Consider the following 24,239-nt stretch of genomic DNA (forward strand, 5'->3'; position numbering starts at 1 on the left):
TTAAATTAAAATTGAGTTTAAATTTATGTTGTGCAATAGTGAAGCGAGTTGGGTTTAGTATTTGTGTCCCTTGGCAGTATGCAATGTGCATTTAGTGGGAAACGTAGCTGACATTACAGCTGTAATAATCGCTCGAAACACTGTAGAAACCATTAGAAGTAAAGGGTGATTTTTTAAGAGCTATAGGAAAGCTTTTCAAAAAAAACACACCTAAAATTCAGAAAAATGCATGACATTTTTATTTAAATCGATAGTACAGTCCATATAATTTAATGTTTGAAGATTATTTCATGCAAATGTCGACCGCGACTGCGCTTCAAAGGGTCCATCCGTCCAATTTTGGCATACTCTTTCCAATGTTTCGGCCGCTATCTCACATATAAAAGCTTTCATGTTGTCTTCCAATGCGTTAATTGAAGCAGGCTTGTCTGAATAGACATGAGCTTTAACATAGCCCCACAAAAATTAATCTAAAGGCGTTATATCGCACAATCTGCGTGGCCAATTGACAGGTCCCGAACGTGAAATAAAATGTTCACCGAACTCGCCCCGCTCAACAAGTCCATTGTTACGCGTGCTGTGTGGCATGTGGCACCGTATTGCTGAAACCACATGTCATGCAAGTCATTTCACGGTGGCGCTCACCATTCACAGTTACAATTCGCAGCATCTTTGAAGAAGTACGGTCCAATGATACCCCCAGCCCATAAACCGCACCAAACAGTGACCTTTTCTGGATACATTGATAGCTCTTGCAATTTTTCTGGCTGATCTTCACTCCAAAATCGACAATTCTGCTTATTTACGTATCCATTGATCCAAAAATCAGCATCGTCGCTGAACACAAGTTTTCAATAAAAAAGAGGATTTTCGACCAACTTTCCGAGAGCCCATTCTCCAAATATTCTGCGTTGCTGTAGGTCGTTCGGCTTCAATTCTTGCACCAGCTGTATTTTGTTGTTCGTATGTAAGACGATTCATGGTTAAATTATGGACGAAACTGAAGATGTTTGACATTGAAACAAAACACGAAACGTGCGTCAGCTGCTCAAACCAACTGCTTAAAAAGATAATAGCTAATAAATCACCCTTTATATGCTACTTGAGGAAATAGCGGTGCCCGTGTGGGCATAGTGACGGAGGTAGTGTTCTTATGCAATACTCGACATTTCCTGCTTGTTTCTAAAGTTGCAAAAGTTGGTTTGGAAATCCATCCTCTTATAGTGCCAAACTATTCAGAAGACATATCAAGCATTGCCGCGTTAATATGCCGACGAATAAAATGATGGAGAGAAGGTTAAAATTAGCCATTTTATATGTGGGCTCATCTACTATTTGCTTCTCTGATTATAATTTGTATTATAGATTTTCCACGCATAATTCTGCACTTTACTCGCTTCGAGGCTCAGTTTCCAGAGGTGTCCCAGTGACACATAGTTTTTAGGTGGTACAGATTTTTTTAGTTACATATTTTTGAAAGAGCTTGAAATGAAGAGTAAAAGTTAATGTGTCGCTTAGTAGTAAGATCGAGCCATGGATAGCTTCTTTTATTGTCGTCAGGTCAGCTTTAAATAGGCTGCAGAGGTCAGATAGACGAAGGCTTAGGTTTTTGCGACCGATCTTTGCAGAGACTGTCTACACTATCTTTAACCATCTAGATTTTGAGTCCATATTAATTTTTGAATTCGTGTGAAAAGCACTGAATAGTAGAAAGCACTTGCAGTTTGACAGTCGCAAGTATACTGGAATTTTATTTAGGATTTTTGCTAGTATAAAGTAAAGTCCTCTAAAAGTCTGAGACGTGTTCAGACAGCTTTCTACTAAAAATGTGCTTTAATTCGGCGTGCATTGGTAAATATATTCCACTCTAATTACTAAATAAATAACTTTAAAAAAATATTTTCATTATTCATTCGCAATTTCCATCACTTCCTTTGCCTATAATTGACTTCCAAGCTGCGCCCACTCTTCTACTCATTTGAACAATTAAAGAAGGGTCAAATACTCGTATGCATGCATTTCAAATCACCCCGCATATACTTTTTCATACAGCACTTATTAATAATTTTTTCCACTCACCTTTGGTACTGAAGCGCCAGCGCTGGCAGCAGCTGTCGGCGGCAGTCCACCACTTATCGACGTGTGAAACGCAGAAGTTGCTGTGGTAATGGCATTTAACGGTATACTGGTCATCGAAGTGGTAGCTGTGGAGTTCATTTTTGATTTACGGCCACTCTTAAAGTAAAAACGACGCAGCGCAGTGGCTGATGACGATGACGAGGTGTTGAACCCGTCATTATCCGAACCGCTAGAAGCGCTCCCGCCACTGCCAAGTCCTACACCACTACCAGTGCCGCCATTCATGTGCACAGCTGCAACGGTGGTGTGGCGATTGTTTGTGATGTTGTTGCTGGAATTGCGTTGCACCGATTGTGGAAATTTGTTTGTGACACCGGCTGATGGTGGGCTAGAGTTGGAGTTGGAATTGTGGTATTTGCTGTTCGTCGATGATGATGTGTGATTGCTATTGTTTGCAGCTGGTTTAGTTGTTGTTGCCATTGCAGGACTTGTCGGTCGATGCCCCAATGCGAGTGCCATCATAGCGGCCGTACGAGTGGAAGCGTAACAGCTGGAAGCGGTACACGGTTTTGTGGTGGCGGTAATAATGGAGCCTCCTTGCGTTGTTTGCGCCACAGAAACGGTCATGGCATGAAAGTTGTTCGGACCAACGCCTGCAAGATAATGATGATGTGTAATAGTGGTAGTAGTGATAAGCTAGCAGGCAAATGTAAATGGGAAATTGAAAATTGCGTAAAGAGTACGGGAAAGTGAATGAATTTGTAAGCTTCCAAAAATATTGTGTAATTAGCCAGCGATTGCGGCTACTGTAACAACAAAACTGGGCTGATTATACAGCAGCATTTGATATACTTGTAAGCTTAAGTGTTTAGGTAAACGTTTGCTTATGAAGAGTCCTTCAAAGCTGCAATTTTGGCTATGCCCTCATTATGTAATCGCATATTCTGCATTGATGCACGTCACTAAAGCCATCATATGCCCATGTGCATGTAAACTGTTTGCCAACTACTGACCTCAGAGTATATTAATCAGCTACCCTCAAAGCGTAACCACAAAGGCCTCGACGTCCAGTGTCAGGCTGCCATTGAAGTTGCTTAGTTACCTTGGCATTAACTACCTTTCACTTGCAAATTGTAGACATTCGACATGTACATAAATCAATGGCTGTGTAATTGCATAAATATACCCGTACCTGTATACTTATACCGTACGTGGATGAGTGACACATAATGGCATGTTGTGTAGATTTATGCGCATACAACAGAGTGCTTCGACAGGAGCAGCATTTTGCAAGTACAATAATTTGTCTGAATTTGCACAGTAGTCAGATTCGTTCAAAGGCATAGAAGAGGAAACTAGAGGGGAAATGGGCAAGGTGCTTGGAGGAAATGCATAACAGGATTGGAGTGATAAGGTTGTGATGATCGGGACCCTTAGATCGAGGGTTGGAGGGTTCATAATGGTATCAAAACGACGCTTTAGGGCTAGTTGGGAAGTGCCAGAATGTTTCTTCAATCATTTCACTTGCCTATGAGAGCAACTTCGCCGTTTATCTTCCTGACAACAATGATGGTTTAGTAGGTTTAATCTAGTTATCAAGGTTCACTGCTGCACCAAGAGTGGATACTAGAAAGGGATATGCAGTCTTCTCTCTTCTCTAAAGGAGATGTACAGGCTTGTAGGCCCTCTCGAGGCAGGGACTAACAACTGGGCATGAGTGCAGAATAAGTTTTAATTGTAGACAATTTAGCCATAGTCGCAGTCCTGAAGTCAATTTGAAGTAACTTGAAGTGTGTACAAGAATATGGAACTCTTTTTCAAATGCCTCGCAGCAAAAAATCTGTGCTAAGTCTTAAAAAATGCGGAAGCTGACGAACTAGACTAGAGTATACCATATATAAAGATTTAAGTGCTCACTTGTTTCCTTCCAGCACGAAGAAAAGTCTGGAATAGAAAGGTACTAACAGCAGAAAGGGTAGCAATAAATGTATTCGAAGCTTACGACGATCTTTACCAGTGACTCAAAGCAAGCCGATAAGGTTCGCAGTGGAATTTACTAATTCTCTTATAAGAACTCTCACTGAACTTTAGTATTCGATTTCCGCAAAACTGTAGAGTCTTCAAGCTGAGTTAACACCAAGAAGAAGGGCGGCTTTCGCCTATTTGGAAAGATATCCCTAGCACAACCCTCAACCTCCAGTCTGCGGATGGAGAGATTTGTCCGAAGCGCGGAGAAATGCGTCGTTAACTGCCCAAAAAAGCAACCATGTCCCTTGAGAGATTGCCTCCAGAGCCCAAACTCCTTTAAACTGATTGCACTTTGGGCTGTTAAAGATCGATTTAGAGCAGCACTGGGGAGAAGTCCTATATACTCCGGTGATATCAATATATGCAGTCTTTTGCACGCTATCCAGTTTAGTGATATTATAGCCCTTCCGAAGAGCTTTTCACCAAACCAGGCACCCATATGTTAAAAAGGGCAACACCCCTGCGTTGTAAATCCAAGGCACGACTTGTGGTTTGAGTCCTTATTTTTTACCGAACATAGATTTGCAGGAGTAGAAAGCTATACTGACCTTCTTTACCCGATTTTCAATGTGTAGCTTCCAATATAGTTTGGAGTCAAGTATCACTCCGAGATACCTAACTTTCGATGCAAACGGTAGAACGTGGTTATTTAATTTGGGAAGTCTAAGGGGTCAACTGGCAGCCCAGCGACTGAGTGCAGCCAGTAACCTTTCTAAAATCTTAGCCATGACTGAGGAAAACGGTCCCGATACCGTTAGAACCAAGTCATCGGCGTATGCTACTACCTGAAACCCCACCCTTATTTAATATTTTCAGAGCTTCGTCAATAGCAACTAGCCAAAGTAGGCGCGAAAAGACACCACCATGCGGCGTCCACCTGTGCACGAATCTAGGAACTTTAGCCCCGCTTGCCACCGCATTAACTTCCCTGCAGCCAAGCAGAGACGAGATCTAGGCTTTTTCACCTCTAGTCTATTTAATACAGTGACAATTAACTCCGCCCGATTGTTATTAAAAGCACCCTCTATATCTATGAAGGCCGCCAAAGTGAATTGTTTGCCCTCCAGGGATTTTCCACGCTGGAGATAATTTGGATTCGATGTGCTCTCGGATATGCTAGTCAATCAATCCTTCACCTTTGGGATAAATGGGGTAAGACTTATAGGCCTGAGGTCCTTGGGCGAGTCGTGACCTCTCTTCGCTGCCTTGGGTATGAAAACAACCCTCGTTTTGTTCCAGTTGGTAGGGACGTGAGTAAAAGCGATACACGCTATGTTGATTTCTTGCAGGACAGGAACCACCAAGGTACTTGTGTTCTGAAGCATTACCGGCAAAATATCGTCAAAGCCAGGAGATTTTAACGGAGAGAAGCTATTGATTGCAAACGTGATTCGGTCATCGGACAGGATAGATTTCAGGGAAACATCGAGTAGTCCTAATTGTCGACTGGTGTCGATAGTGTCTCGTGGGTAATAGAATTTTCCGGAAAATGATTTCTTACAAGGATAGTCAACGATTCTTCTGCAGATTCAGTCCACTTCCTATATTTTCTTTTTACAAGAGTTCTGCAGGAGCGGTCCCTTGAAATGATCTTGCTTAGCCTGGCAGAATCCTTAATGGATTCAATGGATTCGCTGTACTCCTTCCAGGAGTTGCGTTTCGCATACTTAATGGCTCTTTTGTAACTATTCATTCAAAATTACACGGTAAATTGGAAAGTTTTTGATTTTGTATCATTCATTAAAAACCCTCCTAACCTTCTCTTTCAAGTCGGCCAGCGTCTTGCTCCACCAGGGAGGAAAGTCTCTCTTTGGGCACCCTGGTCTAGTCTGGTTTTTTCGACTTTGGACGTGAATTTAACATATTTCTTTTACAGCTAATGACTTGAGCTTCCAGGTAGCTACCTAAAGTTTAATAATCTATTGATTTATGGATCTATACTTTTAAAAAGGATCTTCGAACAGGACCAGATCCGGCTGCCCAACCAAAGGTTTTAAAAAAGGTGTCCACGAAGGGTTAAATCAGAAAAATGTTTTATTTCAAGTATATGAATATACAGAAAATAGCAGGAAGAAAAGAACAGCACTAGCTCAAGGCCATCAGCTGAAACGAAGGGTTAAAGATCGATCTTTTTCGAAATAAGTTTCAATATATTTAACGCATTTTTAATGAAAAGCTTCTTCTTGACAAAGAAATACATGCACAGGTTACCGGTTGCCTACCGAGGGGCAACAGCTATAAGAAAAAACTTGTTTCATGTCGAATGTGTGTCAAATCCGACTCAATCGAATAGTAGTCACGTCCAAACCCATTCGACTACGGTGGTCGCTTGAGCCTAATGAAAAAAGAACAAAAGCGCCTTAACCATTTCTTCGTTCGAGATGTGGTGGGTACCATCACTAGACACTGCCTTGCGGACCCGCATGGTAAGTGGGTGTGGGTTGTCACAGCTGCAAAGATGAGGTGGAGTTGGAGAAGGTTGAGTCTTACCAGCATGCAAAATCACCTTTTTATCATCCAATTCTGTACACGCCTAGAAAATTCGGAGTCAGCAGGCAGTCGGAATCGCCACTGTGTCTTAAAACGAAATCTTTGAATGCATCGCACAGGTAAGAAAAGAGACATAATCGGAGCCCGTGAGATCACAATTTAGGCATGGGCTTAAGCTGTTCCCAGTTGCATTGTATGAAAGGCGTCAGCCTGGATACTTTAACCTAACCTCTCCCCAGAAGGAGAGGAGGGATCTTTTTAGTGGCCACACCAAACGACGCAGTAGACAACGGTTGCTGTAAGCGCGAAGGCATTTCACCCACCAAAAAAAAAAAAACTTGACCTAGTAGCAGATGGACTAGCCTGGAAGCCTGCAGAGTATCCTATGAGCTCGCCAGCACTTGATGAGCTCTGTTAGCTCTTGAAGAACGCGCGGAAAATGGGAAATCTACTGAGGTTTACAAAAATAAATATATGTCCGCTCAATGGAATACTGACGAAAATTGGAACATTTCGGTAAGAAGCCCCAAAGAAGAAGAAAAAGCACCCTTTATATTTGTTGTTGTCTTCAATGCCTTCATTTGTTACTTCAAACACTTGATTACCGGTCAGCTAACTTTATGGCCAATCACCAATCAACCAACTTTATGGCCAATTAGTTTTGAACTGAATTTCTCCTCTGCACTTGGCAGTTGAGTATAAGATAAACATAAACACCGCAGCATACACACCCACATAAACACCGCAGCACTGCCACTGCCACATGCCAACCAGTACCCGCACATAACTGAAGATACAAAGAGAAATAGCTTCGCTAGACATAAGCAATAAGCCTCAAAGTAAGCAAAAGCACCTGAATAATGCTGCGCAGGATACCGCAGACAAAAGAAAAAGAAACAGGAAAGCACAAAAGCCTTTACTCAATGCAACTACTCTAGGCGTACAAGCGGATGAAGCGCTACCTGTGTTTACTATCCCATCTTTCAGTTGCACCTGTCAGCCACACAAACGTACTTTTCACATTTTCGATTCGAATTGTAAATACAGACCACTCGCAACTGTTCGATTATGAGCACTGCAAAATGTGGTTGGTTTGGTCGAGGAGACCAGGTGCACAGGTGCACGGGAGCACAGGTTTATGAAAGTGTTATGTAGCAATGTGTGCAGTGTCTGTTGCAAGCGCATAGTTTATAGGGATATGCCAGCCAGGCAGCTTGTTTCGGATATTTTACAGTGCTTGGTATTCTTTTCTTTGTATATATTTGTGTATGTGCGCGCAAGTGTTTGCTTCTTGGCCAGCAAATGCAGCCAATTATTCCATTAAAATTCGAAAATGTGAAAGTTGCGCCAAGGCGGAAACATAAGTTTTAATTGGTATTAGATTTGTGGAAACAAAATACTTTTGCAAAATATTCTTAATTATTGTGCGTGAAAATGTAAGTTTTAATTTTTCAAACCCACATCCAGCAGAAGTTAGGAGTAAAAATTAAATCAAACGTTTTGAGTAGAAGGAAGAAAATAATTGTTTATGGGAAAAAAAGTCCATACTTTTCTATTCTATTCTATTCTATTCTATTCTATTCTATTCTATTCTATTCTATTCTATTCTATTCTATTCTATTCTATTCTATTCTATTCTATTCTATTCTATTCTATTCTATTCTATTCTATTCTATTCTATTCTATTCTATTCTATTCTATTCTATTCTATTCTATTCTATTCTATTCTATTCTATTCTATTCTATTCTATTCTATTCTATTCTATTCTATTCTATTCTATTCTATTCTATTCTATTCTATTCTATTCTATTCTATTCTATTCTATTCTATTCTATTCTATTCTATTCTATTCTATTCTATTCTATTCTATTCTATTCTATTCTATTCTATTCTATTCTATTCTATTCTATTCTATTCTATTTTATTCTATTCTATTCTATTCTATTCAGTGATCCATATCTCGTAAGGTATCGTTCGAAAATTTTTCGGCGTATGTGACCCAGGTAGGCTGTTTTGCTACGTTTAATGCACTGTAGAAGCTCTCTTTCGCTATTTACTCTTCGAATCACTTCAGAGTTTGAGACACGGTCGGTCCACGGAATTTTAAGTATTCTTTTTAGTATCCACATTTTGAATGCTTCTATGGGATTCATATCAGAAATTTTCGTCGTCCAAGTTTCCATGCCATACAACAAAACTGACAGAACATAACATCTAACAAAACGTATTTTTAAGTTTAAATTAAAATTATGGTTTTTTTTTGCTCTAGCAATTTCTATGCGGCATTTAATTTCCATTGAATCATCGCATGTATCATTAATATATCGGCCAAATTAATCGGTATGTTATTACTTGTCAGTGTGAGATTATTGTAGACATTCTTACGACTGATTGACATAAATTTTGTCTTATTGACATTGATTTTCACACCATATATTTGGCTTTGTCTTGTCACACTATCGACCAATCGTTGGAGTCCTTTCATGCTGTCCGATATTAAAGTTGTGTCATCAGCGCATCTTATGTTCTTTATATATTTGCCATTAACTTTAATACCGTCCTCAGTGTTTTCTAAGGCTTCTTGGAAAATTGCTTCTGAATAGATGTTGAATAGAAGTGGAGAAAGAATACATCCTTGCCGTACTCCTTTGGAAACGGGTACATCATTCGTTTTTTCACCATCAATAACAATGTGTGCACTTCGATTCCAATATAAGTTTTGTATCACTTGTATGTCCTTTTCTTTAAGATGTAATGCCCTCAAACTGTTGAAGAGCTTTTCATGCTGCACCTTATCAAATGTCTTTTCGTAATCAATAAAACATAAGAAAACGTCTTTTTGCACGTCCAAGCAATTTTCTACTAGCAAATGAACACAAAATAATGCTTATCCTGTACCCATGCCATTTCTGAAGTGAAATTGTGATTGTCCCATTACTTCCTCACAAGTTTGATATATTCTATTACAAATCACTCTCAGAAATATTTTTAGCGAAAAATTTCTTAAAGAATAATATCTTAAAAATATTGTTTGAAGATTTGAAATGAATCCGATGCTCGGCGCTCCGGAGCATTCGCAAAACATTAAGTGCGTTTTTCTCAAAACTATGTTTTTTGAACTGGTGATCACTGTAACTTAAAAACCGATTGGTAGATTTGAATGAAATGTATACTGCTTTTGAAAAACATAAAAACTCGTGCCTGATCGAGGGATCTTTTTCAAAATTTTTTCCATAATTTTGTTGTTGATATTTTGCTAAAGTCAAGTCGAAATATGATGTATTAATGCTATGTTTTTATTTTTGTAAAATAAATCAACTGACTTGCAAAAAAAACGATTGAAAATCATAATTTTTTCGGGCCTCTAACCCCATTCGGCCGCCATAGCCGAATGGGCTGGTGCGTGATTACCATTCGGAATTCACAGAGAGAACGTTGGTTCGAATCTCAGTGAAACCAAAATTAATAAAAACATTTTTCTAATAGTGGCAAAATGGCAAACCTCCGAGTGTATTTCTGCCATGAAAAAGCTCCTCATAAAAATAGCTGCCGTTCGGAGTCGGCTTGAAACTGTAGGTCCCTCCATTTGTGGAACAACATCAAGACGCACACCACAAATAGGAGGAGGAGCTCGGCCAAATACCCAAAACGGGTGTACGCGCCAATTATATGTATATATATATATAACTCCATAAATGCTTTTCATAGATATAGTATGTCGTATCGTAAGTATTAATAAACATTTTTCGATTTTTATACATTTATACAGGGTTTGTAACTTGTTTGGCTAACTGAACGCAGCAATTATTTTGCCACAAAAAATATTGTAAAATGCAAATTGACGCTCTGTTTACGATAGTGATTGAATCGTTCGCAAAAGTCTGTAAGCTACACAGAAGGAAATGCTTTGAAAACCCATCGTAAGGTAATGGGCCATGAACTCGCTTGGCAGAGTGACCATATATACGTGGATATTTATACGAGGTGGCGCAAAATTAATCACCCCAGCGGAAGATTTATAATTTTTGCAAATGAGGTCGTATGTCAATAATACAGGGTGGCGCACGAATCGTGCTACAGAAACAAAACGTAATAACTTTTTTTCTGTGTGAGTAATAGGCTTTTTTTTTTTATTTTGCAGATTAGTATTTAGATTTACAAAAAATGGAGGCTTGGGATACCGAAAAGAGGATTTGGATAGTGCAGCGGTACCATGCTTTGCAGTCCATCATTTCCGTCCAAAGGGAATTTAGGCGGGAGTTTGGCGGCACTCCCCCGAGCAGATGGACCATTATGAGGCTGGTGAACATGTTTGGAGAATCTGGAAGCATCGCACGCAGACCGTACCATCGAGATCCCCATGTTCGGGTCGAAGCCACAATCGCGGCTGTAGCATCGTCAATTCAGGCAAATCCAAGAGTTTCGACTCGTAACTTGTCGGCGCAAATTGGAGTTAGCAGACGGTCATTGCAGCGGATAGTTCATGATGACTTAAACTTGTTTCCGTACAAAGTTCAAATCACAAGCAAATTAAACCCTCTGGATTTGCCTATTCGCCTGGAATTTTGCCAAAAAATTATTGAAATGGCCGAAGAAGACAACAACTTCATAAATTGCTTGTTTATGTCTGATGAGGCCCATTTTGATCTAAACGGCAATGTAAACAAGCAAAATTGCCGTATATGGAGTCAATCAAATCCGCAAATACTCCATGAGATGGAACTGCACCCAGAACGAGTCACAGTGTGGTGCGCAGTTTCATCAAGGTGCATTGTCGGGCCATACTTCTTCGAAGAAAACGGTGTAACAGCGACTGTAAATGGGGACCGTTATTTAAACATGTTGAAGGAGTTTTTTATCCAGAACTGCGGCGAAGACGTATCCCTTTTAACAGCATTTGGTTCCAGCAAGATGGAGCAACTGCACATATAGCCAGACCGGTTATGGAGGAGCTCCAACGAAAATTTAGAAATAAATTGATATCCAGAAATTCCACTTTCCGCTGGCCCCCAAGGTCACCTGACCTCACTGCACCAGATTTTTTTTTATGGGGTTATCTCAAACAAGAGGTGTATAAAGCAAAACCAAGTAATTTGACTGAATTGAAGCAGTCCATCACAACAATAATTGAGGCGATCCCGACTTCAACCCTTCAGTGCGCAATGAACAATTTTCTCATCAGGTGTCGCATATGCGTGAATGAGCATGGAGGTCATTTACGTTCTATTATTTTCAAAACTAATTAGTTACATAAAATAAAATTGAATTATCTATACAATAAAAAAACAAAAAGTTAAATACATTGATTAGAAAAAAAGTTATTACGTTTTGTTTTTGTAGCACGATTCGTGCGCCACCCTGTATTTTACACTTGTGAACTGGACAGCAGCAGTAAACAAACAGATAAGCAATGGAGCGCGTAAAGGTAGAATAAAGGTAAAGGTCAAAATAAAGCTTGTATCTCTCAACAGTCAGGCTAATCACCTACTCTTCCAAAGATCAAATAGATTAACGTAACCAACGCAAGACAAATGTCTTGCCATGCTCCCGAGAGGAGTGAACAAGGGCAAAAAATCACTCAACATATTTTTTTTGTTATTTAGTAACAAAGTTATTCCACAGCTAAATTGATGATTAATTCTGCGCCTCATTTTGTGTAGCAATTAAACTCCATATAATTCGCCATAATCCAGTGCACACAATTGAATTGAGATCTCAAATTGGCAAACAACTACTAATAATGTAGGTAATCCTCAAACACGTGCACATTTTCAAATTTACTCACCTGTGCGATTTATTGGCTGCTAACTGTTTTGTGTGCAAAATATTTATATTTGGTGTTTATCCAAAGAAGTGCATATTTATTGAAAAATAAATTTTTTCCGCTGTCTAAGAGTGCCATTGAGTGGCTATTTGTTTGGCATAGCTGGAAGTGTGGCATTCCTAATGGCCAATTGCGCACTAGTAATGGCACGTAGACCAAGAAGAATTTTCCAGAATAATTCTGCACACCCACAACTACGCTTGAAATGCTAAATGGCAAGCAGCTGCTATCATATGAAAGGTGTGTACATATTCATAAATATAAACATATATATGTATATATGCACAGAATGATCAGGTGTGCAGGCACACCAAATATGGCATAATGCTTCCAGACTATGAAGCATTTAAATATGCACAAAAATGCGAAAAAAAACATAAGGTGTTGAAGAGCGAAAATTCCGCAGAAATTCATTCATTTTTTCCTTCTAATGTCTTGCTGACAGCATTTGTGGTATTCCAAACGTATTTTGTGGAATGTTGTTTTGCAAAAATTCGACAGCTTAGCAGAATCAACAAATAATGCAAACAGTTTTCCCTTGGACGTGCCTTCACGCACACATCCACGGCTATAAATCGCACAGCAAAAAGAAAAACAAAAAAATAATAATATAGGAGAAAAAGCTGCAGTAAACTTGAAGCACAGCAAGCAAGCGGAAGAGGCGGTAAAGTACCTTGGCATAGACAACAGCATAGCGGCGCGCCAGAATACTCGTAGGCAGAGACAGGGGTAATGACAGCAACTGTGCGTGTGGTGTTGTCTGTTATGCCGGAAATGTTGTGCCTACACTGCACGTCGCTGCATATGCGCTCTCTCACTCCCATCCACTTACTTACTGTACTTGAATTAGTTTAGCGCTTTGGCTGCTTTCACTGTTGGGGGAAGGTCCCACTCCCACTGTTTATTTTCGCTGCAGACTGGTAAATAGCTTTGTTTACTATTTTTACTAAATTCCTGCAGAATTTAATGTGATCAAGAGCTTTGTTGAGATTTTCCGAATGGATTGCAGCGAATTCGTATTATTTCCGAGACTTTGTATTCTACTCCTTTTTCGGTTGGCAGCTTAGGTTAAGGGAGGATGTTTAGCTTACTTAGGTATTTCGTGAGATGTATAGAGGATTATTTGGTTTGGTAAAAGAAAATAAAAACAGTTAGGCAGCATAATTTTTATATAAAATGCAAGTAAAACAAAAAAAAAACCGAAAAAAATACATAGAATACAGATAACGATAAGCAGCCACAAGTAAGCAGGTAACCAAAAAATAAACAGCCGTTTGTTTTAGTTTATGAAGCGCTTTGTTTTTGTTATTATAGGCCCACATGCGTATGTAAACAAAATAGGTGCTTATATTTATAATTCATAATCTGCATTGCCCCACATAATGATCAACACCTGCGATCGGCGTCACCGCTCCACCGGAACTGTATATATTGTCCGTAAACACTACACTCTGTTGCAAAATTATGAAACCGCTCAAATATTAGCCGGCCGCCGTAGCCCTATGAATTGATGAGTGACTACCATTCCGGAGTGCTTGGGATCAAATCTCCGTGCATGAAACTCTAAAATGATAAAAAACGTTTTTCTAATAGCGGTCGCCTCTCGGCAGGCAATTGCAAATGAAAAAATGACAAAATTTAATCATTTTGAGATTTATTTAATGTTGAAAATTTTGATATGGAGTTTTTAGATTGAAATATTTTCGGTTCTTTGTCAAATTTTTATAAATTTTTTTTAATTACAAAAAATAACAAAATATGATTTATAAAAAATTTTTCTGAGAAAAACGTGGTTTTTTGTTGTTGTTGTTTTTTAACATTTTTGAAAACGCCCTTCTAAATTTTTTTCATGTTTTTTTTTTTTGTTTGCATTAATAGCTGAGGCTATTTTTATTTTATTCAAATGCGTAAAGCAAACTAGTGAAAAATATGCTTCTAATGTATGCATAACGGCGCTTCTACTAGCTTGCCAACGGACGTAATAACCGAGTACAACGCGCTAGAGCAGCATTTTGCTGTAAGCACTGAAGTGAAACTAAAAAAGTTTTGGGAATCCTTAAAAGAACTACAGAGCATAGTCAAATGAAAGAAATAAGAAACAAATCTGACGAAAGGCATTTTTCAAAAATGAAAACACCAAAAAAAAAAAAAAAACAAAGCAAAAAAACCAAAAACAGCGGTTTTCAAAAATGAGAACAAAAATATGAATGAAATTTTGAACACAAAAAATTGTTTTCTCAAAACACCTTTTCTTCAAAGTATGTTAAATGCATAGATACTCCCCTAATATCCGAAACTCATTTTACAGATAAAAGCCATTTTCGACCTCCAAGTTATAAGCTACAGCACAGAACCTTGATAAAAAAAGCTCATGCCGGTTCTGATATTCCCATTAAAAGCCACATTAAACATTACAGCACAAATTCTTACTATACAGACTGTCCAGAAGCTATTAGAGCCACGAATATTGTTGTGAAAATCTCATCAGTATACAGAACACCCAAGCATGTTATTATGGCAGAGAGTATGATAGTTCTTCAAAACCGTTGGAGACAGGTTTCTAGCTATAGGAGACTACCACGCAAAACGCATTCAATGGGGATCTTTACTCTCTACCCAAACGCGTCGCCAACTCTTAGCAACTATAAGCAAATTGAACCTCAGCAGAGCCTGCTCAGGCTCTTCAACATATTGGGGTCAACTGACACAAATAAAATTCCCGATTTCATCAACTTTTTGCTCCCTAAACCCGGAAAAAGTTCCGGGAAAGTGGAATCTTATTTCAATTTCCAAATTTGCTATTAAAACTATGTGGATATCATTAGAGTTATCAATAATTTACACAGGCGAAATCTTCATTAAAATATTCACTATTTGATTGGCCTTATTATTTTGTAATCGAGTGTACGCCTGCAGATTTACATACAAACAAAGGTGTGTACAATCGGATTTGTAAATATTCAACAGTTTCATCATCGATGCTTTGCGTCTATCTGAATGTTGTCTGTTCGCGGAAAATCAAAATACAAAGCATACTTTGATGTATTGTGAAGTTTATGTAAAATAAAAAATAAAAAAAATGTACTTTATTACTTGTTAGTGCAATAAATTATGCAATTGTTTGTATTTAACATTAAATCCATCAGCATGTACTTTTATTGGGTCATTTACATGGAAGTAAGCTCCTTTGATTGTTAGGTGCCCGACTCAAATGTTGGTAAACACAACTCTAAAAATAAATATTTGGGGGTAAAGATCTGAACATCTGAAGGCCTTGCAGAAAATATTTGACGCAATGTCTCATCCTCGAATGATCAAATTCATGATATTCAGTGAATATAGCAGACTATTTTATAGTTAATCGTTTATTTATTGCTGTGTACGCCGCATAGTGCGAATTTTCTGGCCTCGAGCTCTATCTAACACTGAATGCCCTTTGGAAGGCCAATCAATTCGATGTGCGACTGAAATACTCAGAAGGAAATGGCAATGAACCGGTCACACGTTGAGGAAGAGTGGCGACAACATCGCCAAACAGGCGTTGCGATGCAAACCTTTCCAAAAGACAGCACGAAATGTAGGCAGCCCGCGAACCACCTGGCGCCGTTCAATAGTAGTAGCTCCGATATGTGGAGTGGGCGGCTGAAGAGTAGGAACTCTTGAGTAAGGAGGCACTAACTGTTTGACTCACGACGATATCAGATGAGAACAAGTCGGTACTAACAAATCTGATATCGCATTCTTCCGATGTTCCTTTTGCTGCAAGAAGCGAAGCAATGAGACTATCGATGACATGAAACCTGCATATATCAAAAGGAGAGGATACAAAACCCAATTGTGGTCGATAGACGGATACATAAAAAGACGACCCTCTAGCATTAAGCTGGCTACAAATGTGATGGACCCAGACGTGGGTGAATAGAACTGTTCCACTTCATGGACGCCATTCGGAGCCCTCGCGACATAATACAGAAAGTAGTTCCGTAAGGGGAATACAGTTTATAGAACCTCCAAGGTATCCATGAAATGCTGTACATATTTTAACGAGATGTCTAAGTCATTTCACGTAAAGCCAACATGGTTTCCTAGCCATTGCGACACTGAGGGTAACTGCAGAGAAGATGAATTAGCGAGACTCGGTACCAAGTTGACCGATGAGTACACAGACAATGACATAAGCATACCCTTACAAACATGTAAGCTACTTATTCTTGAGGAAATCGTAAGAGCAGCGAACGAAAAATGACGCAATGCAGGTGGTTTCATCTGCAGAAGCGCCCATCAACTGTGGCCGACTCTCAGTGCTGAACGCACAGAATCGCTGCCTAAGCCAAAATAAACACAGTCTTAGCACACCGATTTCAGTTAGTTATAACAAAGCATTGCCTAATAGGCAGTCACGCCCAGCGGATGGGTGTGCAAACACATAATTCTGTTGAAGTTGTCTAGATGAGGAGACGGAAGAGACAATCTCGGATCTTCTGTGTCATTGTCCTGCTCTATCCAGACGTAGGTTTATTATTCTAGGCAGACAATTTTTTTTTTCTAGGCAGAAATCGGAGATATTCTAAAATGTTTGAAAAGCACACACTGATTTTAGTAGAGATACGGACAAGTTCCGTACGCGCCATCACAATAGGCTATGAGCCAGAGTGCGTCCCACAGGACAACCGCTACAACCTAACCTAACCTGTAGTTTATACCACAACAAAGTTAAGTTTTTTTTTTATCGGGACAGATTAACAAGTAGAACACTCAGACACAATTAAGTCCATTGTACTGCACTCGGGTTCCCTTTTTAATTTTCTTTAAATCTACTAGACCTCCGAAGAAATGTGAGTCGATCTTGTGGTGCCAAGAAGCTAAGGTGGTCGCTTCTCAACACATCAGTGTCAAAGACCTCAAGCCTGATTCGAGCGAAGGTGGGGCAGACGCACAGTGGTCCGCTGTCTCATCCCCTTCTCCACAAGCTGGGCAGAGTGCACCGTCTGAGACGCCCACCTTTTCCATTTGCCTTGCCCATAGAAAGTGGCCCAAACAAACACATATAACTTAAAGTTGCAAACCTTGTAAAACTGTTTATAAAAATTCAACAGATTTAAAATCTCGTTTATATTTTGAAATTATAATGTTTTTGTTTTTTTTTTTTGCTGGTGGGCCATATAAATAAAACACATTCGTTATATAGAAAAAAATACATAAAATCGTAAAGAAAAAAATACTCGAAAATCAACGGGAATTTTGAGTCTTTTTAAACTAACAATATTGTACCACAATTTATTGGGGCTACAAAACTGCGAACCAAGAATTTTTCAAATATTTCTTACTATCAGTTTTGAATTTTTGATGCAACTTTTTTGAATTTTTGAAAATTTCGTATAAAGTTAGAAGTTTGAGTTAAATGATTTTTTTTGTAGTATGAAATATACTTTTATAAAAATTAAAACTGATATAAATTAAAATAAGAAAAAAATCGAAGTTCTGCAGTATGCGGCGCTGCTATGCTAAATATGAATAAAAACAGTCAAAAAAAAATAAAAAATAGTTTAAAAAAACTAAAAAACACGCTTTTATTGCTAATCGAACTAAAAAGTAGAAAATAAATTTTAATGACAAAGAGACCTATAATGAAGTAATAGCAAATCGAACGATCAGTCATAGTCAACTACCTCAGAACAGAATTATAACAAAAATTAAGATACAAATAGAGTAATTCAAATTAGAGTTAAATTTTTTGTGCTTTCAAGCACACCCAGTTATACGATTCACTTGAAAATTAAAATGCCTTTGCTATTGATGCCTTTGCAAGGAGCCAGCGTTTCCCAAGGTGGCACGAAAATGGCTCGCGGACTGTTAACATAGTGCTGAATGAGCGGTTGTGGCTGTTGGAACAGAATCCCAAAACTTTAGTCACTTGGAATTATCATAAGAGGTAAAGCATTTCGAATCGGAGCTATTCTAGAAACGAAGTAAAAAGCCCTTAAGGCACCTTTCTGGTCTAGAATTTCGAAAAAAACGATATTTTTTTCATGTTATATATACCTGAGCAGCTCAATCAGTAACGCCAGTGGCATATGTTACGTCACAAGCAAGCAGGTAAGCAATTTTTTTTATTATTGTCATTGAACAATGTTTTTTTTGTAAATAAAGAATTGATCTAATGAATAAAAACGATTTTCAATTCATACCGATTGTTTTTCTTCAATTTTCAATGCCTTCAATTTTCACGTCTCTAGACTAGAAAGGTGCCTTAAGATTTCAATTTATAACAAATTGTCTTATTGACCTTGAAAGACCAGAACCTAGTAGTCGCCATAATTTGCACGAAATATCAATTGATGACTTCAGTTTTCTATGCTCATGGTAAAATAAGTTTTTGCATATAGGTATTGTTGCATTATCATTAACCTCTAAAACAAAATCCCGAAAATTATATTTCATCTAGGTTGAGATCCATAAAGTCAGAAAGTGTAGCAAAAGTACAAAGAAAAATATATTAAAAAAATTATTATTCAAACTCACCTTTACCGCGACTCTTCGGCGTTGATGGTGGGGCAGGTGTTATCGGCGGGGTTTTGCAATCATCGCGAAATATCGGCGAACCAGGAACATAGCGATCATTCTGAAATTGAAAAAGTTAACAGAAAGTTGCATTATTATTAAAAATATGAGTGAATCGAAAAAATACAATAAAAAAATATGGAAAAATACAAGCATTTGCCCAACAGAGTTACACAGCCTTAGAATTGATTAATGGTTAATCGTTAATGGTAGAAAAGGGTTAAGGTATGGGCCTTTAGCACTGCGCCCATATTGATCTATTGTGCACCCTACGCTGCCTATTGACTGTTAAGTATGCTTATGAATTGTACCAGCTCTTCTGAGGGAGTGATTGTAGGTCTTCATCTATAAGCATGAACTTGTTTAAAAACTTTTTCCTTCTATGCGTCAACCCCGGACATTCGATGATGAGATGTTCTATAGACTCCTCATCTTCGCAGCAAAATCTCCAGGTGCTGCTGTTAGTTATGCCTAATTTATGTAAGTGTTTGTTGCAGGTGAAGTGACCCGTGACTCTTTTAGCATTGAAATTTAAGAACTTTTTGGAGTGTCTAAGACCCTCTACGTTGTTCCAATGCTGATTTATTAGAGTTTTGGCCCAGTATTTTACTTTTTGTTTTAGGCTGTTGTTGTTAAATCCAAACATGGAACTAGGTCCGTTGAAATTTACATCTGCCCCTTTTTTGGTTTGAAAGTCTGCCTTTTCGTTGCCATCATATCCTTCATGTCCTGGTACCCAAATTAATAAGACATTGTTTTTGGATGCCAGGTTATTGAGTACCTTGTGGCATTCTAAGAGAGTTTTTGAGTTGTAGGTATAGTGAGTATTCTAATCTTTTCTCTCTTGTGGTTTCTGCATGATGTTTGCTGCTTCCATTATTGCGTATAATTCCGCTTGGAAGATAGTGGTTTCCCTGGTGAGAGTGAATGATTTGTGGATTCTGGGCCCCACTACTCCTGCTCCTATTTTGTGAATCATCATTCATCCGTTTTGGGTTTGTTTTCCACTCGTTCTTCTCAGGAAAGGTAACTGTGTATCCTTTTGTGAAACAGAGGGTCGGGTCAATGTGGTCTGAAACTTGAGCCATGCTTATGGTGTTTTTGACTTTATTTAGGATACTTAGGTGACCGGTGAGGTTGCCTTCTTTAACCTTTCTGTGCAAATTGAGTAAAAGTTAAACCCTTTTTAAAAAAATTTAGAAAAAAATTTTTAATAAAAATTTTCGCAGATGAATACAACTTGTCCGAGCGGCATTTTTATAATTTATAGAATAGTATATTACATCATAGCATCTTTGAAATGCAAATCAAAAAAAAAATAAAAATTACAAGAAAATGGAAATATAAAACTTTATTTCAATACTTTTAAGCACTTAGATAATTTATGGGCCAATTTGGGTCAACCACCCAACAAAGGTATCATTACAATCGCCACCAATCGCCAAAAATCGGAAATTTCTAATGAGTTCACGCCATTCTGCTGAAGTGAGAGATGATTTAAAAATAGGCCTTTATACTAGCACAAGCTGGTGTTGATGCACTGGAGGAACTAGTAGCCCATTGCTTTATTTCCTAACTTGATCAATCTTTCAGTATATAACGCTTTTATTATATGCACTAAGTTTAATTCTGAATACAACATTAACAAATATTTCCCACGCAGTTTTGTTTTTCTTTTTTGACGGACTCCACGCCCGACGGACGCCCTTTCGCCCAGTAAAAGAATACATACATTGGACTGAATGCGCTTTGAGCAAGATGCGCTTAAAACACGCAGTTTTGTAGCACGTTGAGTTTTAAATATTTTTTAGAAAAATATATTTACATTTATACCTATTATATTTATATTATTATATATTTGATTTTATGAACCAAAAAACAAAAAAATCGAAAAAATAAAAGCTTCAAACTTTATACAACAACAAACGCAGATTAAGCAAAAAGTGTAAGTTAATTTTTGACAATTTTTGCTTGCAGGTTGTTTTGTGCAATTTTCTTTGAAAATTTTTACTTCTAATTGTAGTACAGAACTTCAAAATCTGCTAATAATTTTTGTTTCATTAGCAAAATAGTAAAAATGGAGCTATTTCTATTTCCTCCATTTCTCAAACTAATTTCAAAATAAGAATTCTAAATATTTATATTAAATTAGTTTGGGGAGCTTAGGTTTTTTCGATAGGTGTATGTTTGTTAAAAAAAAATGTAATTCAAAATTGCAGGTAATCTTGCAGGTAATCTGAGTTGTGCAGACGCTGGTTTCTCTTGCATTATTTAAGGTAAAAAATAATACTAATTTACTCACTTTGTGGCACTTACAAGAAAATACCTTTCCAAGAATTCTGCACGATTTATTTGAGTGCTGCCCAAGGAAGAACTCCCGAAATATGATTTGATTTATAACCATTAACGTACAGTGGCTTAAACACTTAGACGTAGTTGTGTCTGTTAACATTTCCTAATAGCCCTGCACTGAAGTATGTACAAGTTTCATAACATTCTAATTTAGGCAGTACATTAAAATATCATCCACTTTACGAGTAAGTACTCGTAAGTGACCCCTCCATATCAGACATCTACATGTCAACATCATGATAAAGCATTTTATCTCACTCCGATTGCCAATCGCAGCAGACAACACAACATAACGAACAGGTGGAACAACAACATGGGCGCTCACTCTTTTTGTGCTTAACTGTCACGCACAGTAATATTGTTCGCATATATGAATGTTTGTTTGTGCTTAATAAGTGATCAAATCACTGCAATAGAAACAACAAAATTGTTGTGCAAATAATGTGGAGTGTCGTCTTGACACCCAACTTCATACAACCTATATACCCCCCGCCCACTCTCCACACCAAATTGATGAACTAAATATGAACGACGTCGTCACCCTGTGGCTTCGCTTCGCTGTTGTTGACAGTCAATTTTAGTGTTAGTGTCAGTGTGAGTACTAAAACAATGCCAGAGGCGCGCAAACAGATAACAATCACAAGTACGAGTATGAGTATGCGTGCGTGTGCAATACGAAAGCAAGAAAAAGAGAAGAAACCCACAACCAGAAGAACTGAAAGCTGAGTTTGCGAGCGTGGAAGGGCCAAACGGTGGTGGCTGTTATTTTAGTATTGCAGCAACTGCTTTTGAAGTAGTAAGCATCCGTAAGTGTGACACAGATCCCAAAACGAAACTCTTAGCATCATAATTCACTGCTGGCGGAGAAAATGGGGACGTGGTGTGGAGTGATGGAATGGCTGTCAAAACAAAAGGCAACTGCCAAATTGTGTTGCCGTGATAGCAGCATCAACATAATCACTGCTTTATTGCTGCTTACCATGCTGCTGGCATTGCAGACAACAAGTGGTGAGTGCGGAAGTGAATGTGTGCGTGGTTGACGATAGTGCCGATTGATGCCTTTTTAACTTAATGCAACAGTGCGTATAAGTGGCATTCTAATGATAGCCCCTGTGTACCTTTCATATTTCAAGTGATATGTAATAATGCTTCTGGGCTTTTCTTTTTGATTGTGTGGATGTAGGAGGGTCAGAGCAAACACACACTCAGCACCAATTTTTTTTTATTTAGTAAAAAAGTTACTGAAAAACAAAATCGGATGATTAATTTTGCGTCAATTTTAGTTGAGTTAGAGCTAATAACATATGTCCACTAAACATTGAGACTAACTTCTGGCATAGGCCATTTGAAAACAGACAATTGAATTAAAAATTGTTTTTATTTGGTACTTCAGTCGAAATACACTTAGATTAGACTCAATGGACCACTGTCTTCGTATCTCCGTTTTTCATTGAGTGGAGCGAATGTCACGATTTAAGTTTTAGACAGTGCTTATATCGATTTCTTTCAACTTTCACTTGATTCGATTGATCAACTGTTGCTCGTTTCGTGCCTCCCAGCCCTTTTCGTATGCCATCCGTTTCAGAACTGCCCAGAAATTTTCTATTTGACGTGCCTGTGACACATTTGGAGGATTGTCCTTTTTTGGCACAAATGTTATTTTTTGCTCAGTTAACCAATCCTATGTTTTTTTGCATAATGGCAGCTTGCAAGGTCTGGGAAAAACATGATTACGTCGCTATTGTGATATTTTTCGACGAATTTCTTCAGTTTTGGCAAGCATTGACCGATATAAACCTCAGCATTCATCGTTTTGGCTTTGTTTTTGCGAATCAATGCTTCTGAAAGACACTTCGAAGAAATGGCCACCCACACTAGCACCTTCAGCTCAAATTTTGATTTGCTGGCATATTTAACCTCGTTTGGTGTTGTTTCGATGTTGTCAGTGTAAAAGCCATCGTTGCCAATCAATGCATGATAAGAAAATGTGAAGTACGATTCATCATCCAAAATTATGAATTTTTCATAGGCAAAGTGTTCACGGGAGCAAATTGGTATTTTTTCGAGTAGTTTCGCTGTATATTTTGGTGCTCGCTTACGTTTACGAAAAATTACATTGTTTTTCTTCAAAATCTTGTGAACGCCCGACTTTGAAATGCCAAATTTTCGTGCTAATTTGCGTGTTGATTGACCAACCTTCTTTTTGGCACTTGACAGCAGTTTTTTCGTTGTTGCGGCACTTAATTTTGATGGGCGACCTGGTATAACCTTATTTTCCGGTTTTTCATTCCGGCAATCTTTCAAAACTCGAAAAATAGTCGCATGGGAGATTGGTTTATCTTCAAACCCGTTCAGAATTTCACTTGTACTGAGTCATCCAAACTTGAATGGAACCTTCCGCGTAATATGTGTTTGACAGTTAAGTAAAGGGTGGTTAAATTTCAAGAGCCGATGTTGAATGTGAACCACACCTAACCATCAAGTTTTTTTCTCATATTAACGCACATTAACGGCATAGAATCTCAATTATGCCTCAGCGTCATCGAAAATTTGGACCATCGGATGGAGGTGTGATGCCGAGGCCGCGGCGGAAATTTGGCCAATATTTTGCTTCACACGTAATTGAGACATACCAATATTATCATAATAAAGAGAAATGAGAATACTTTCTTAAAAAAATTATATTTTATGCAAAATCAACACCGGCCCTTGAAACTTAACCACCCGTTATAATCTCACGTGGACATGACAAGTGCATGAATCTACATCTGTGTGTATCTTTATGCACTCAAATATATGTCTGAAGTTAGATTCAATGTTTAGTGTACATAGGTATGTATCTTAGCTGAGGAAAAAGGACATATCTCTGGCGCAGCCAATGCAAAATTCAGTAAATTCATTAAC

The 24,239-nt window shown here is 38.2% G+C and overlaps 2 protein-coding genes across 2 annotated transcripts in view; one reads left to right on the top strand and one right to left on the bottom strand.

Annotated features, from left to right (window-relative positions):
• The window catches only part of LOC128868124 (uncharacterized), a 157,338-nt gene extending 138,300 nt beyond the window's left edge, over positions 1-19,038 (bottom strand). The window contains exons 1-2 of the mRNA XM_054109884.1: positions 18,945-19,038; positions 2,080-2,732 (exon numbers count right to left, since the gene is read on the bottom strand). Of these exons, the coding sequence (XP_053965859.1) occupies positions 2,080-2,706 (627 nt within the window). The 5' untranslated portion in view covers positions 2,707-2,732; positions 18,945-19,038. The remainder of the gene's footprint in view (positions 1-2,079; positions 2,733-18,944) is intronic.
• Positions 19,039-22,087: 3,049 nt separating this feature from the next.
• The window catches only part of LOC128868125 (uncharacterized), a 35,235-nt gene continuing 33,083 nt past the window's right edge, over positions 22,088-24,239 (top strand). Inside the window, exon 1 of the mRNA XM_054109886.1 lies at positions 22,088-22,343. Coding sequence (XP_053965861.1) covers positions 22,205-22,343 — 139 coding nt within the window. The 5' untranslated portion in view covers positions 22,088-22,204. The remainder of the gene's footprint in view (positions 22,344-24,239) is intronic.

Source organism: Anastrepha ludens, chromosome 6, assembly GCF_028408465.1.
Source record: "Anastrepha ludens isolate Willacy chromosome 6, idAnaLude1.1, whole genome shotgun sequence".
Taxonomy (NCBI): Eukaryota; Metazoa; Arthropoda; class Insecta; order Diptera; family Tephritidae; genus Anastrepha; species Anastrepha ludens.